The sequence below is a fragment of the Chionomys nivalis genome, chromosome X (genome assembly GCF_950005125.1).
Source record: "Chionomys nivalis chromosome X, mChiNiv1.1, whole genome shotgun sequence".
Taxonomy (NCBI): domain Eukaryota; kingdom Metazoa; phylum Chordata; class Mammalia; order Rodentia; family Cricetidae; genus Chionomys; species Chionomys nivalis.
The window spans coordinates 123,339,361-123,354,988 of record NC_080112.1 but is presented as its reverse complement, the minus strand read 5'-3'; the positions used below and the strand labels follow the sequence as shown (position 1 = coordinate 123,354,988).

General features: G+C 37.7%; 1 protein-coding gene across 1 annotated transcript in view; it reads right to left on the bottom strand.

Moving 5' to 3' along the window:
- Positions 1-1,589: 1,589 nt before the first annotated feature.
- Stk26 (serine/threonine kinase 26) overlaps positions 1,590-15,628 on the bottom strand; it is a 53,777-nt gene continuing 39,738 nt past the window's right edge. Inside the window, exons 4-12 of the mRNA XM_057759429.1 lie at positions 15,171-15,227; positions 9,262-9,370; positions 9,004-9,161; positions 8,002-8,187; positions 6,874-7,022; positions 5,800-5,893; positions 5,212-5,274; positions 4,994-5,130; positions 1,590-3,366 (exon numbers count right to left, since the gene is read on the bottom strand). Coding sequence (XP_057615412.1) covers positions 3,342-3,366; positions 4,994-5,130; positions 5,212-5,274; positions 5,800-5,893; positions 6,874-7,022; positions 8,002-8,187; positions 9,004-9,161; positions 9,262-9,370; positions 15,171-15,227 — 978 coding nt within the window. The 3' untranslated portion in view covers positions 1,590-3,341. The remainder of the gene's footprint in view (positions 3,367-4,993; positions 5,131-5,211; positions 5,275-5,799; positions 5,894-6,873; positions 7,023-8,001; positions 8,188-9,003; positions 9,162-9,261; positions 9,371-15,170; positions 15,228-15,628) is intronic.

Sequence of the window (15,628 nt, the reverse complement as noted above, 5' to 3'; positions counted from 1 at the left end):
TATATCTATAGAAGAGGATAGTTAGAATATTGAAAAAGAATAGAGACAGGGGAAAATGAATGGCTGGGATTACGTGGAAACAAGGGCTGAGTGAGACAAAAAGAGAGAGCACCACCACCAGGCTCTGAAAGGGACCAAAAATTCTATTGTGTGGTTGTTTTTTAATTTTCTCAAGAAGCTGAGGGTGGCCTCCAACTCCTGATCCTCTTGCCCCAGCCTGCTGTGTGCTAGCAGTTACAGTGACGTAACATGGTGTTAAGCTCAGTTTGACTGCTTTTTAAAAAACGTTATGTGTGTGAGTAAGCATACCATGCATGTGCCTGCCTCCTGTAGAGGCCAGAAGATGGGGTGGGATCCCCTGAAATGGGAGTTATAGACAGTTGCGAACCACCATGTTGGTACTAGCAAACTCAGCCTAGGTCCTTTGCTGAAGTGGCCAGTGTTCTTCAACACCGAGCAATTTCTCCAACCCTCAAAATTCTATTCTTGACCCATTCAATATTTGTCTACCAATCCTCAAGGAAGACTATTGAAGAACTTCGTTGATAATCTTAAGTACAATGTATTTTCAAGCCAGTGTTAAATATAAATGTCAAAGAAGTGAAGTGATAGAATAAACAATTTTTTTTTTCTGAGTGATTTATAATGAAGTGAGATTTATTTGGGCACACATTTCTAGAGGTGGAATAGTTTAGGAGCATGGTGATGGCAAGGGTCCCATCCTACTTTATCCCACTGCAGAGAACGGGGGGTCAACTGGGCAGGTGCAAAAGGGAAGAGTGGATATAAAAGAGTAGGCACTTTCTAAGAGATATTCTTCTGGGAACTCACAAATATTTTTAAGAGGGTAGAACCCTGCTACCTAAAAATCTTATAGGTCCCAACCTGTCTCTGTGGATTGCATTGATTGCTAGATTTTTACATGAGTTTGGGCAGGGACAACACACTTCTCAACTGTAGCATTCATTATATTTACTTAGTAGATATAATTTTATATGTGATTTAATAAGTGAAAAGGTAGACAACAGATTTCTTTATTCTCCACCTTAGCAAAAACAGCTTATCTGTGTTTCAACCCACTCCTTCTATTCCTGGACACAAATCCACTAAGTCACAAGTTTAGAGTAGTTATTGAAAACTATGAATATACTGAAGCTTGACCACCTAGGTGTAATTTATAGAGATCTTTATTATTTTTTAAAAATTACCTGTAATCTTTTCCCCAAAAGAAATTCAAAATCTTATATTTTATATGGTTTTTCCTGATCTCATTTTCATTTCTAAACACTTTGGCTAAATGTACACTTTCCTTTAGAACTATAAATTTCAAATCTGTATGTGATTTTTATTTAAAATAGTAATTAGGGAGTGCAGTGAGTTGGTTGTCTGAAGACATTTTTGAAAGGACTTAATAATTTTGTTAAGGGAGAAGGCAGGATATATGTGTTCACCTGTGAGTAGAATCAATTCTTAGTAAACCTTGGTTATGTTCCAATAATAGAAGGAAGAGGAGAAGTATTTTAAAACAATTAGAATAACATATCAGACCTAACCTCAAGAAAACAGCATCAAGGATCATAAAATTTAAATATTTATTTTAAAATCCCCCAAACACTGAAGTATGTGTTACCTAGAAACAGTCTACGGGACAAAAGCTCCAATGAGCAAGCAATACAAGCTGTATTTGGGATGCAGTTATGTGGTAAGGTTTTACATAATCAATTTATGAACTGGTGGATTTTATTTTTACAAAAATATGAATGTAATCCATGATTCAAGTCACACAATTATTTGTAGAACACTGCGGAGAACAAAGTGTAATTGAATTTCAGTTACAGAACTGATGAAAACTCTAACTGAATCATGACTTCAAAATACAATCAAGTAAAAGCAACTGTTAGCGTACAGGCACCAATGAAAAGAATTTTCATGACATACAACACTATACCTTCACAAGTGTTTGAATTTCTTTTTTAAAAGAAGGCATGTAATGGCCACTTCAACTAAAAACTATTGTTTTACTTACACAACATCTTTCTTTTAATATTTGGCAGTTGTCCAGACATTTTAAAGATCATTTGTGCAAAAATCAAATGTGCAGATACAAACACGAAAATTGTAACTGTCAAAATTAATCAGTGCCAACAAGCCTACAGCTATGAAACTATAGCCCCAGTCAAGCACTTAGGCAAACATAGTATATATATATAGGGCTAAAAAAAGATATCACCCACTTAACAGTACCATAAATAGAACTGAAAATTAACTGTACAGTCTATCTTACCTTTGTATGAAGAGAAATGTTCGTGCCCTATGGTATTTTCACATGAGCTAGACAATGTTCACTTAAATACCTTTTCAAAACTGAACACACTATGCTTATGTGTGGATAATTATAAAGAAAAAATATATAAATAGTTTCTACGAAAATTGAGTTACCATGACAAAGGATGCTGGTGTCATTATGTTCATAACTATGGATCAGGTATCTACTCACAAGACAACAAGGTTTCTAAAACTTTTCTAAATCCAAGCATGTACAATATTATCTGAGCTGAAGATTTGAAGGTTGAAGCCAGACTAATTCCTCCAGTTTAACCAAACCCTCATCCTTGGCTAAATGAGATTACTTTAAACGTCTAATCATGTTAAATAAGGGTTAACCGCTTCTTCCATCTTAAAGAGAAGATAAAAATACTAAGAGGTCCTTCTTCTGCTACATGTTGCCTGGAAATGGTTCTTTAAACACAAGGTCCTCAAGTATGATAAACATGGAACTGTCTGGAATCCAGAACACCTTGCTAGAAAAATCAATACTTTTATAGGTGTTTTTTCCAAGAGCTTATTAAAAATATTTGTTTTAAGAAGGTATGACTTATTTCTACCTCCCTACACATAGTCATTTTTAGAGTGTTTGCATAAAAAAAGAATGCTTTTTGAAACTTGATGATTTACAGACGTTCAATATTTAGGATGACTGAAAGACCTGTATGTTTCATGAGTGTACAGTTAACTAAAGATTGAAAACCAAACAGTATTCATTCTAGTAACATAAAAAATAATGGTACCTAAAGTTAAAAAAAAAAAACTGTATCTCAACATTTACTACAATACAGGTGAAACTATAGTATTAAAATTATTCCTTACAAAATAATCTCTTTAAAATACAAAATGATAGCCACCATCACAAAATACTTGAAAGCTTCTCCTAAATCTTCAATGTCGCAAAGATCCAAAGGCACCGGGAGCTCATGGGTTAAGCATTATTAAGGTTGACATAGCTTTGGTGGGTTTCTCTAGCTCCATATGAAACCGAAGCCAGCAATAGCAACAACACATTTTTAAGTGGACTCATCGGCAGAACATCTGTAAAATTAAGAACAGTATAAATCAATGTATAATTTTAGACAAGTCATCCATATTTCTCACTCATGAACTCTACAACAAATGGAGACAAATTCTTTTCTTTGATTCTTATGTAGATAGATATTAAAAGATGCAAAGATGGTCCAAAATTCCTCTGCATCTGCTCTCCTAACTTGCAATGGAGCAAAAGAGATGGGAGGTTTTTTTTTTTTTTTTAATTAGAATCTGGGGGATTTTTAAGATTACTTTAGCTCCTTAGTCCTCATTAGTAAGCTTTATTGGGTGGAAAGATAAATATTTAGTTTCACCTTGAGCTCAGTTGAGCAGGGAAATCTAAAGATGGAACCAGAAGAGATATGATGGGTTTAAAGTTATGATCTGTACAATCATGTTTGAACTCACGAAAGCTAATGAATACGTATGTATATATACAAAAGTCTTGTTTACGAAAAGAAATTTCAAATTAACTGTAAGAACTTTTTTTGAACAAAATCAAGCTAATAGGCAACAAGGCAGAAACTGAACACAAACAAATCCTCTATTACTGTCTATGGCAGTAGTTCCCAACCTGTGGGTCATGACCCCTTCCACAGGTATCACCTAAGACCATTAGAAAACACAGGTATTTGAATTACTATTCATAACAGTAGCAAAATTACAATTATGAATTAGCAATGAAAGAAATTTTATGGTTAGAGGTCAGCACAACGTGAGAAACTTTATTAAAGGGTCACACATTAAGAAGGTTGAGAGCCACTGGTCTGGGCTGTCTTTTCTAAGTCTTTTAATCAATATTTCATAAGGGCTCATTGGAATAACTTTGTTACTGGAAATAATCAGATTAGTGGTGTTTCTGCAAATGCTAAGAGTACTGTCAAGAGTGGAAACATGCATGATGTTACATGTGCCCAAATTTCAATGCTGATGGAGGAAGAGAGGGCAAAAATCTAGGCTCTTTGATTCAGTAGAAAACTGCCTTTCCATATCTAAACATAATAGTTCAGGGGCTAATACTGGACTGGCTCAGTGGGTAAAGTGCTTGAGGTCCAAGACCAAGGACCTGAATTCAGATCCTTAGTGCCCATGTTGTTGTCAGGTGTGACTAAGGCCCATGACTTCGGCATTGGAGGACAGAGAGGGGTATTCCAGGGCATCACTGGATAGATCGCCTTCCTAAAAGGGCAAGCTCCATGTTCAGTGAGAGACTCTGCCTCGAAAGGTAAGGTGGAAATTGATAGGGTTACAAATCTGATATTGACCTGTTTCCATCACAGGCCCGTGGGCAAGACAGTTCGCCCACATACCCATGTGGATAAGCATATGCAGCATTCTCCCTCCATTCTCTCTCTCTCTCTCTCTCTCTCTCTCTCTCTCTCTCTCTCTCTCTCTCTCTCTCTCTCACACACACACACACACACACACACACACATACACACACACACACACACACACACGGCAATGTTTAAGATGGGCAAGAAACAAGAAACAAAACTGTTTTCAAGTACACAACTATTAGGAAGCGATTCTGTAGGGAAAACATAAATGACTGCACCAATGCACCCATATTCCACAATAAATTTATATCTGAAATGTTAACATCATTTTGAAAACGATACTTAAAACTTACTTTTGAAATTTTTCAATTAATTTCTTCACCATTTTATCTGTGATGCCAGGACAGGCAGCTTCAGCCACAGCGATGCTTTTCTCAAGTTCTTCAATTGCCTGGTTTCGGCTTGCATTGTTCTCATCCTGCTGTTTAAGCTGGAAAAGAATGATAGCTATAACATTTAAACTATCCTGCCACTTGAGACTGATATCGGATGCTAAATAACCCACACTTACTTCAGCAAATGCCGGTGTGATTATCATAGACAAACAGCTCAAGGTTTGCACAAGATCTTGCTCCTTTGAAGAAATGATACAGATTACACACACGGAATTAAAATAATCATTCATGGCTTTTCTTACTTATTTGATAGCAAATGTGAATCAATTTGAATTCTCCCTTCAAAAGACCCAAGATAAGGCTAGTCCCCATATTTCCTTTCTGTCATAGATTCGTATCCATCAGTGGAAGCCCCCTAATGTCTAGGATTCCAATAGATATCTGATTCCCTAGGTTTACATTTCTACATGGACATGAATTTTAAAAGTAACAGTGGCCATTTAAATGATTTCTATGACTAAATTAGGTCACAATTAATGATAAATGAACATTATTATGCAGATAGGGAGGCAGACAGACATGCGGTGGTATTAAATTCTCATAGTTTTGCACATTATAATCTCATCACACTATTTTTAAAAAGCCTATAAAGAGGATATGAAGGCGGATATGATCAGCTGAGGAAAACTTACAATGATATGTATATGAAGATGATATGATCCAATCTACTATGTTAAACTGTATAATTAGCTCCATATACGTACCTCCCCATTCTGTAGTTTCTTTGGATCAGGCTTCTTACGCACAGTGGTGAAGCTCCATTCAGGGTGAGTATTACTTTCCCTGCTGGTGGATTCCCTAAAGAAATACCAGATGCGAAGTAATTTGACATGGCAAAACACACCAAATCTGAAGAGTTTACGGTGTCAGTGTTTACAGAGTCGCCATACAATACCGCATCTGACCTCAGTTTCAGGTGGATGCTCAATTTTATTCAAGACCAGCAGCATTTCTCAGCTGTAAGTGATCACCCAAATGCTATGTGCACAGCCCGATATGCTAATACTGCTATGCCCCATGTCTGAACCAGGCTCCCTAGCAGAATGCCTTGTGTTTTTAAAGTTCCATCAAGAAGTTTTCATGGGCAGTTAAGGTTAACAAGCCTTAGATTGGGTACAAACTATCCTGATATATTTTGTTCATTTCAATATTGGGCAATTTCTCCTAAATGCAGGTACTTGAGAATCTTGTGTGAAGACACAGGGTGCTACCTTTGTGGAGGTTTACCTAACTTGAATTCTTCTACTCATGTTAAGATGAGCACAAGTTAAGAAGCAGCAGAACTATTAGTGCAAATACTGCCTTTTTTTCAAAAAGACTAACGTCCACAGGGTAAAAATCATACCTAAGTAACTAGGTATAGCAGCTCACAGATCAGTCTGATCAGTTTGGTTTGAGACCAGGAGGTAAGAAAGGACATGAGAACAGGTCTCAAAAGAGTTCTGCAGGTTGCCATGGCAGAACAAGAAAACATAGTTTCTTACTGCTTTTTTTGTGAACTAATAGAACACCTTTAATCAAATCGTATTCCAAAATTTTGTAATGTACTCAAGTATCCACTAGGGGTTAGACCGAGACCATTTAAAAGCAGGGCTTTTCACTTCCAAAGCATATTTCCAAATTCATTGTATCCCACAGACTGTAAAGAGGGGCTGAAGTGAACCCTCAGAATGCGATTTTTAACTTAGTCTAAAGCAAGAAGAGACTAGGTCATTGCAAAAAGGCAGAGCATATGAGAACGGGCTGCCCACATAGAAACAGCAGTAATGTGTACTTACGAGTCAGAGCCCTCGGAGTCGGATTCATCATCACTGTGGCCTTCTGCCTTCCATCTCTTAAATCGATCGATCAGTTCAGTCAGATACGAAGTCTTCTTGGAATTTTTTACAATGAACTTGTGTTTTAAAAGTTCTTTAGCCGTAGGGCGCTAAGGAACAGACACACACACAAAGAAAGAAGGACTCGTGACTATTTTGAGGATCTTTCATCAGAGAGAGGTAGGTGGTAAAACATCATTTGAACTATTAAACTGAAATCTACAAAATAATATCTACAGACACAAGGACGGTTAAAATGTAATAGGAAAGCTGACGGTTCGATTATCTGAGGTGGGTCAAGGTAAGCACATTAAATTCGCTGCTTTAATGGCTTCATTTGTTAAAGAGCAGCAGAAAGCGGATACTGGGCTACCTCACCAGCATGCCAGGCAACAAAGCCTTCTCAGAAAGCGTAGGACTTAGAAAGCAAGCATCTAAAATGTCAAAACAACACTTTAAGACACTTTATTACATTGACTGTAATTTCTAAAAAATCATCCAAATGAGCAAGATTGTTGCAATTTTGCTATCTGCACATCTTATGAATCCCTGATTTTGTCATTATCTGCCCACATTTTAGCATATGCTTTTCTCTCAAACACTAATTCTTATTGTAGATGAATGCAAACACCAAGTGCTTGGGGAATGTGCTTGTTTCATCATTTCATTACTATTGGAATGTTTGCTGTCAACATAAACATAACTACATCTCGCTTAGAAAAGTACTCATGGCTTTCTAATCACCAGGAGTGGAAGCAGGGCTATTTTAACAACACTACAACATATAATAAATTTAGTCAATTCCACCACTAGCAGGTACTCATGTACTTTAATAAATAACTAATAGAAAATTAATTATTTCTCCAAACCTTGAAATAGGAAATGATTAGGTAGCTAGGGACTAAGACGATGATGTCAGGGAGGAGAAAAAAGGACCAAGGATCTGGTTAAGAACAGAGTGGAATTAGCAGGACAAATGGATCACAGATGTTTTCGCCACACATTGTACTCTCTGCCATAGAAAACACCGTCTTAGTTAGAAGTAGATGGAACAATAGGAAACCACCAGTGGTAATGACATGTACTCACAAATGATGGATCCTTGTTCAGGCAAGCATCAATAAACTCCTTGAAAGACTTAGTAAAGTCTCCAACAAGAGTTGGGGGGTTGTTTTTGGGAATAAGAAACAGAACTCTCATTGGATGCATGTCAGAATTCGGAGGCTCTCCCTTGGCAAGTTCAATAGCAGTAATTCCCAATGACCAAATGTCAGCCTAAAAAGGAGACAATAACAAAAACCGTTTACCACCTTGAAACTCCATTCTAGGATGCTGCCCCAAAATCCCTGCAATGACATATCAAGGAATATGGTGAATTATAATAATATAATAATATTATATAATATATAATAATTATAACAATTTTAATTAAAGGAACTCATGAATTCAAAATTTAAATCTCATATTTTGTACGGGCACAATACTATTTGAATGCTAAATAGACCAGATGAAAGCCCTTGCCTTGAAGAGGCTTACATTCTATTAAGAGGGAGGGACAGATAAAGGAGTAACATTATGTGAGGTAGGACCAAGTTCTATGGGGAAGCAAAGAGCAGAAAAGGGAATGGTGACCGAAGTAGGGTCAGGAGCTACATGTTTCTGCGGGATGGTTGGGAGAGACATCTCTGTGCATGGGATGTTTAGAGATAGCTCATTGGGAGCAAGGCTATTCCAGACAAAAAGGAAAGCAAGGAAAAATCCTGAGGTCAAAATGTTCTTGGGTTTGAGGAACAATGAGGCCATAATGGCTGGAGCAAAGAGTAGAAATGACAATGGTAGAAGATAAGGGCAGACAGACAAATATGGCCAGATCTTCAATGGCCTTATGGGTGACTATAAGGACTCTAGATTTTATTCCAAGTGCGATGAAAAGCCATTGAAATAAATAGGGTTCAAATACTTCCAACACTGATGATTAAGAAACAATAGGACATAATTTCTTTTAGAAGCACTTGCGAAGGAAGGAGAAATTAAAAAGCTTATTGACAAGGCTATATTCAATGAATCCCATCTGGACAGAGAATACTTTACTTTAGAGTCATAAGCTGACTGTTGAATAACTTCAGGAGCCATCCAAAATGGAGTTCCCACAAAGGTGTTTCTTTTAATTTGTGTATCTGTCAGCTGGCCAGCAACTCCGAAGTCAGCAAGTTTAACATCGCCTTGTTCTGAAAGTAAGACATTGGCGGCTAGGGGGCAAAAAAAAAAAAAAACAAAAAAAAATGAATATCTCCCAGCTTCTCCAAAACGAATCTGTTTTTCTCAGGTTTCTATTTGACTTTTGTATACCTTTAATGTCTCGGTGAATTTTCTTTTCAGAATGTAGATAGTCCAGACCTTTCAAAATCTCCTTGAGCATGGTGGCAATCTGGAATTCATCAAATGGACCAGCGCGCAGCTTAAGAAGAAAACATATGTACACTCACACACTTCAAAAGTTTCAGGAGAAATTCAAAATTGGTATTTTTGACATTTTGGATCACTTAGTTATCTGAAATAGTTTATTAAACCAATATTTGAACAAATGAGGAAAAAAAAACTTTAAAGGGAGAAAAAGTAGTAAAAGTCATTTCAAATGGCTGTGCAGGGCTTTAGACATTTAGATTGCAGGATGCCAATATAGCTCAGCTGGTAGAGTACGTGCCTAACATGAGCACAACCCTGAGTTAGATCTCCAGCATCCATAGACTGGGCGCGGAGGCACATGCCTGTAATTCTATAGCACTTGGGAGATGGATGCAGGAGGGTCAAAAGTTTCAGTTCATCCCTGGCTACATCCACAGTTTGAAGCTAGCCTGAGCTGCAAGAGAGCCAGGGCTCCATGAGATCCTGCCTAAAAACAAGCCACCCATATACACATAAACAAATGATTTATCTTGAAAGCTCAGCTAAGCGTTACCTAGATACTAGCTCCAAATTCCCTTCATGCCCCTAAACCCCTGCTTCTTAGTCTTCCTGCTAGTCCATTGTTCCCTTGGAGAGTTTTACTCCCTAAGTAACAGATTCATTCCCCTCCTTTGCCCGTATGACAAAAGTTCCATTGCCCTTTGCATAGTTTTGTTAAATCTTGAATGTAAATTTTAGAACCCTCAGAATTTGGAGCTAGCTTCAAACTGTGCATGGCAGTGTCCTTAGGTCACACTATACCGTGTACAATGACTAGATAAAGACAGAACGCACTTGCTTTTAAACAGTCACTCCATATTAACACTGAACTGGTTTTTCAATCAGACACCCCTAATCTAAATTCAGCCAGAAATATAATAACTCAACCATTCAGACTGTCATTGTAAAAAATTCAGATCATGGAGGAATAATATTTTTCAAATAAATGTAACACACTTCCCTTTCTTTCCCCACCCCTGTACCAAAGCCAGTCATTCCAACTGGAAGACAAGGAAAGCAATCATTAGGTTTCAGGAGAACTTGTAATGGAACACCCAAAAAAAAAAATCCCTTTAAAATAAATGGTCATTTTAAAATTCTGGTACCTCATAAAGCACAAACAGTGTTATTCCAGGAAGGGTGGGAAGCTGGAGGCACAGGGAGGCAGAGCTCTGTTTGCTGGAAGGAGGGGGGAGGTGCCTATTCTGCCTCACTGGGAGGGATTCACAGCTCTTTGGCACCTTGTGTATTTCATCTTTCCATGAATGCCATATTTATACCGAATAAAGGGCACTTTTATGTCAAAATTTAACAGCTTAAAATAGACCTTGTACTTTGGTTTCACCATCCGCTATTAAGAGCGGTCTTACTGCATCCCCCAGGGATGCCTGTAATTCAATAGATTCCGTTCCTAGGTAACATTATCTATTAACTTTCAAATCTATCAACTTCCACCTCAATTTCTTTTTAATTTAAAGGTTAGTGATTAACGTGATTCTAAAGGTGAAAAATGAGACATTATTTTATTGATGGCTGGCAAAGAAATTCCGTGGAACTACCAACTAACCAGAGGACATACATCATATGAGCAAAGACTAGAATTTAGTACATGATCATAAAGCATTGGTAGGGCCAGAGGCATACTCTTGGTTACTTAAGAAATTGGGCAAGGGCAATTTCAGGGCACCCACTATCATTTTAAAGGGTTTCTAAGTGTGGGATAGATAGCTTAATCCACTTCCTAATACAGAACTTTTAAAACAGGTCAGTACGAACAACAAAAAGGGTCTTGAAAATTCAAAGTAAAACTTCAACTGGAAGCTGAAAAGGGACGGGAGGGACTATTTTGTGGTGGTGGTGGGAGGGGGAAGGGGTGGATATGGGATGGTGGGTGTGGGTGGATTTTTCTGGACCATTATCATACCAAAAATGGCCTCAAACCTTGTAGTACACATGTTTCCTACGGTGTGCTGGCAGTCATGAAAAAAAGAGGACAAAGCATGCGGGGAACAGAAGGAATGTCGCAAAGATGCAATATAAGAGGAAGTGATTGTTTTGCTTCTTTAAAATTTCAAATACAACTTTGGGAAATAAAATGCCAAGGTCTTGGAATGCTTAACTGAAACTTCTCTGCAACATACCTGCCTTGTATAACCTGCCTGGGTTTTGAACATAAGGATATGCAGAAGAGGGACAATTGCTCTTTAAAGACCATGCACTTGTGGGTTTATGGGTTTTCCCTACATTCCTTTCATTTCCTGCCAGTCCACGAGGCTGCCTACCACAGTAGGCCTTCTTTCATAACTAGTACGTGTTTTATCCTGTTTACCCATCAGATGTCTTTGTGCAAGACAACTTAACTGTTTTAGAAAGGAGCAGTAAACAATAAATTCCATAACATCGCATCTAAAATGGTCAAAGTCTGTTCAACTGCAACGAATGATTTTCTTGGAATAAGACTCTTGAGAAGTACAGTGTATAATCCTGACTATAAACTAGAATTGATAGTCTCGTGTTAGCCAGTTAGGTGGGTGCCAGTTTGAGTTGAGAAACACGCTGCTCAGAAGCCATCTTGTTTCTCTTACTACTCTACAATAAATTCTTAATCAAAATCAATTGCACTCATCTGTCGATGACTATACATTGAAAAGGGGCAACATGTTTTCTCAGTATCTTCTGGGCTGTAGAATTAAACCACAGCAGTGTCGATTTTATTTTTAGCTAGAAAAGCAGAACTAGACATTTCTAACCCATTTTCCTCATTTGATTTAACATGTGAGGAAATTAAGTCACAGAGTGACTTGCATGCTCAGTATCCATGAGCCATTTAGTAGAGCTGGGATTAGGTGACTAAGCTTTTAACCAATGGAGTGCTGACATTTTAACTTATTAAGTTTATATGAATTGCCAGTTGTCTTATTATGATGAGGTGGGCGGCAAAAAGAGGTAAAGGAAGTATGTTTGTTTGACTCAGACATTATATTAAACTGGACAAACTACTGGCAGTAGATACAGATTAGGGTTGCTAGCTAGGATTATGGCAACAGCCAATGGGTACATTGCTATTAGTGACTTAGTAAGTGGTGACTCTGTAACGGGCTATCCATGTTGAAGGAATGGAGGAGGTAGACCAGAGCAACTGGGAGACCCTGTGCTATAGAAATAAGCTCATTTCAGTTCCAGAAGAGAACACAGCTTAAACTCACAGGCATGAAGATTTTTCTAAAAGAAATTGCCTCACTGGAAAAGATAGAGACATAAAGACTGAACTCGAGATAAAAGAGAAAAGTCAAGGAAGAATTAGCCCTGAATTCCCAGGTGAGGCTCTCCATTGAGATTGTCATTTCTTTATTATTATTATTGATTTTTTATTGAGCTCTACATTTTGCTCTGCTCCCCTCCCTGCCTCTCCCGTCTCCCCTTCAACCCTCCCCCAAGGTCCCCATGCTCCCAATTTACTCAGGAGATCTTGTCTTTTTCTACTTCCCATGTAGATTAGATCTATGTAAGTTTCTCTCTCTTAGTGTCCTCATTGTTGTCTAAGTTCTCTGGGATTGTGGTTTGTAGGCTGGCTTTTTTGGCTTAATTGCCAATGGACCACCTACCCCACCACGGAAAATCTCTCAGACACTTTTCGAGTCACCAAATTCCCGGAAATTTGAAGTCATTTGCAGTTAGGGCTAAAGTCTTTTTTTGTTTTATATTTAATGTGCATTAGTGTTTTGCCTACATGTATGTTCATGTAAGGGTGTTGGATATCATGGAACTGAGGACATTTGCGAGCTGCCATATGGGTGCTGAGAATCAAACCTAGGTCCTCTGGAAGAGCGACCAGTGTTCCTAATCACCTAGGCATCTCTCCAGCCCCACCACTTTTGTGGCAGGCCACAAATTTAACACACAAAAATAAACATCCTTTCTATATACCAATAACAAACATGCTGAGAGAGAAACTAGAGAAGTAATCTCATTCACAATTTTTTCAAAGACATACAATACTTTGAAATTTATATACCTAACTTAGGGAGTAAAAGAATTCTACAGTTAAAAATTTTAAATATTGAAGAAAGGAACGGAAAATGGTAGAAGTTGGAAATTATAGTTAAGGGATATATATGTATATACATATACATATATGCATGTAACAAAAATAATGAAAAAGGAGGTCATGAATCTGAAAGAGAGCAAGAAGGGATATATGGGAGGGTTTGAAGATCCTGCCTCAAAACAAGAATGGAGCACTCAGGAGGCTGAGGCAGGAAGATTATGAGTTCCAGGTCATCCTGGGCCTCAAAAATAAAACAAACCCCCAAATACATCATATCACATACTACTAAAGCTGCAAGAGAACTTAGAAGCACTTAGTATAAGTTCTGTGTGCTGTAGAATTTTCAAGTTCAAAGCTTCAAAGTCACAGACCTTGATGACTAGAGCCAGCTGGAGAACCTCAAAGAGCTATATGGTCACCCAATGGTCAATCTATAACAAGTTGACTATTATAACTTGTATTGAATTTTAAGTATAAATGCACGTTCATAATTTTCCTAGGGAGGGATCAACTTTGATATCACCACAGCAACGCAGGAAAAACGATCAGTTTTTCTCAGAGGCGTTTTCCATGTGAATATGTCTTCGTTGCGTGGAACTTTTCCTACGCAGCACCAGATTTTAGCACCGTAATATTTGCCTCAGAAAGGGGCCAGCAGAAAGCTGAATGAGTAAAGGCTCTTGCCATCAAACTTGATGACCTAAATTTGCTTCTCAGAATCCACATGGTAGGAGGAGAGAAGAAACTTAGGTAACTTGTCCTCTGACTTTCTTATGTGTAGCACGGACTATGTATACCCCTTCTCCACCCTCATAAAAAACACAAATAAAAGACAATTTACAAAATTTAAACAAAAAAATGATAGTAACACGTTCCTACACCTCAGGCTGCTGTGACAAAACATCCCAGACAAGGTGGATTAAATAGTAAATGCTGATTTCTCAGTTCTGGGGAGTCTAAGTAGATGGCTATTTCCTGAGACCACCTTTCCTGGTTTCCAGATAATCCTTCTCATTGTATCCTCATATAATAAAAGGAGAGCTAGAAAGTCCTCCAGGGCCACTTTGACAAGAACACCATTGTCATCCCTGAAGGCTCCACTCTCGTGCCTTCATTACCTTTCCTAATACCATCATGTTGGGGGGCAGGGTAAGTAACACATCAGTTTTCAAAGACTCAGACCTTTGGTTCATAATCACTGTTAGTGACAGTTATCTCAATGAAGTATTTTAAAGTTTTTATTATTTTGTGTGTATACATGTAAGTCCCTGTGCCACGTATGTGTTTGGAGCCTGTGAAGGCCAGAAAAAGACATCAGATCCTCTGGAAGTGGAATTACAAACAGTTGTGAGCTGCTATGTGGGTGTTAGGCATCAAATTTGGGTTCTCTGGAAGAGAGCAGCCAGTGTTCTTAAACAGTGAGCCATTTTTCCATCCCCCCATAACGTATTTTTAAGTCTAAGTATACTCAGTATTAAGGCATGCATGAAAATGTCAAACTGACAGCAATTGGCAAACAATCACTGTAAACGTCAGGATTTTATCTTACTGGGATATTTGCATTGATTACATACCTTAAGACTCTCAGCAGCATGAACAAATCTACAATGCAGTTTGTGCACACAAGATTAAAAGCCTATCCCAAAAGAGTTTAATTTGAACGTCTTACCTGAATAACTTAGCTTGCCCCAAAGCTACTGCTTACATAATTTCAAAGAATTAAATAAGTTTATGTATGTGTATATAACTGTTTTAAAATACTCACAAGATCCAAAGCTGAACCTCCACCTAGGTATTCCATTATTATCCATAGTTTTGAGCCCTGTAAAGACATAAAACAATTTAAATGATTACATGCCTGGCCCCAAATTACCCACTAGAAAAAAATTAAAACTTACATAGTAACCAGTCTATTGGTTATAAATACAGACTTTAACATGGTTCTTTGGGATCCAGACCATACATTGTTTTTCATAAAAAAGTAGAGTCAGATTCTAATCCTGTACTTCCTGCAAAACTACTTAAACAATACAGCTAACCATATACAAGTACCACGTGTCACTTTAACTATTACTAACTTTTATAAAATCCACAAAATTAACAATCACTTGAAGTCATTATTTGAAGAAATATTGAAAGAAAAGTATAATGACATCAAAAACTAAGGAGCAAGTGGACAATTCTGAATGCTTTCTGTGTAATTTTAGAGTTCGAAGACACTAG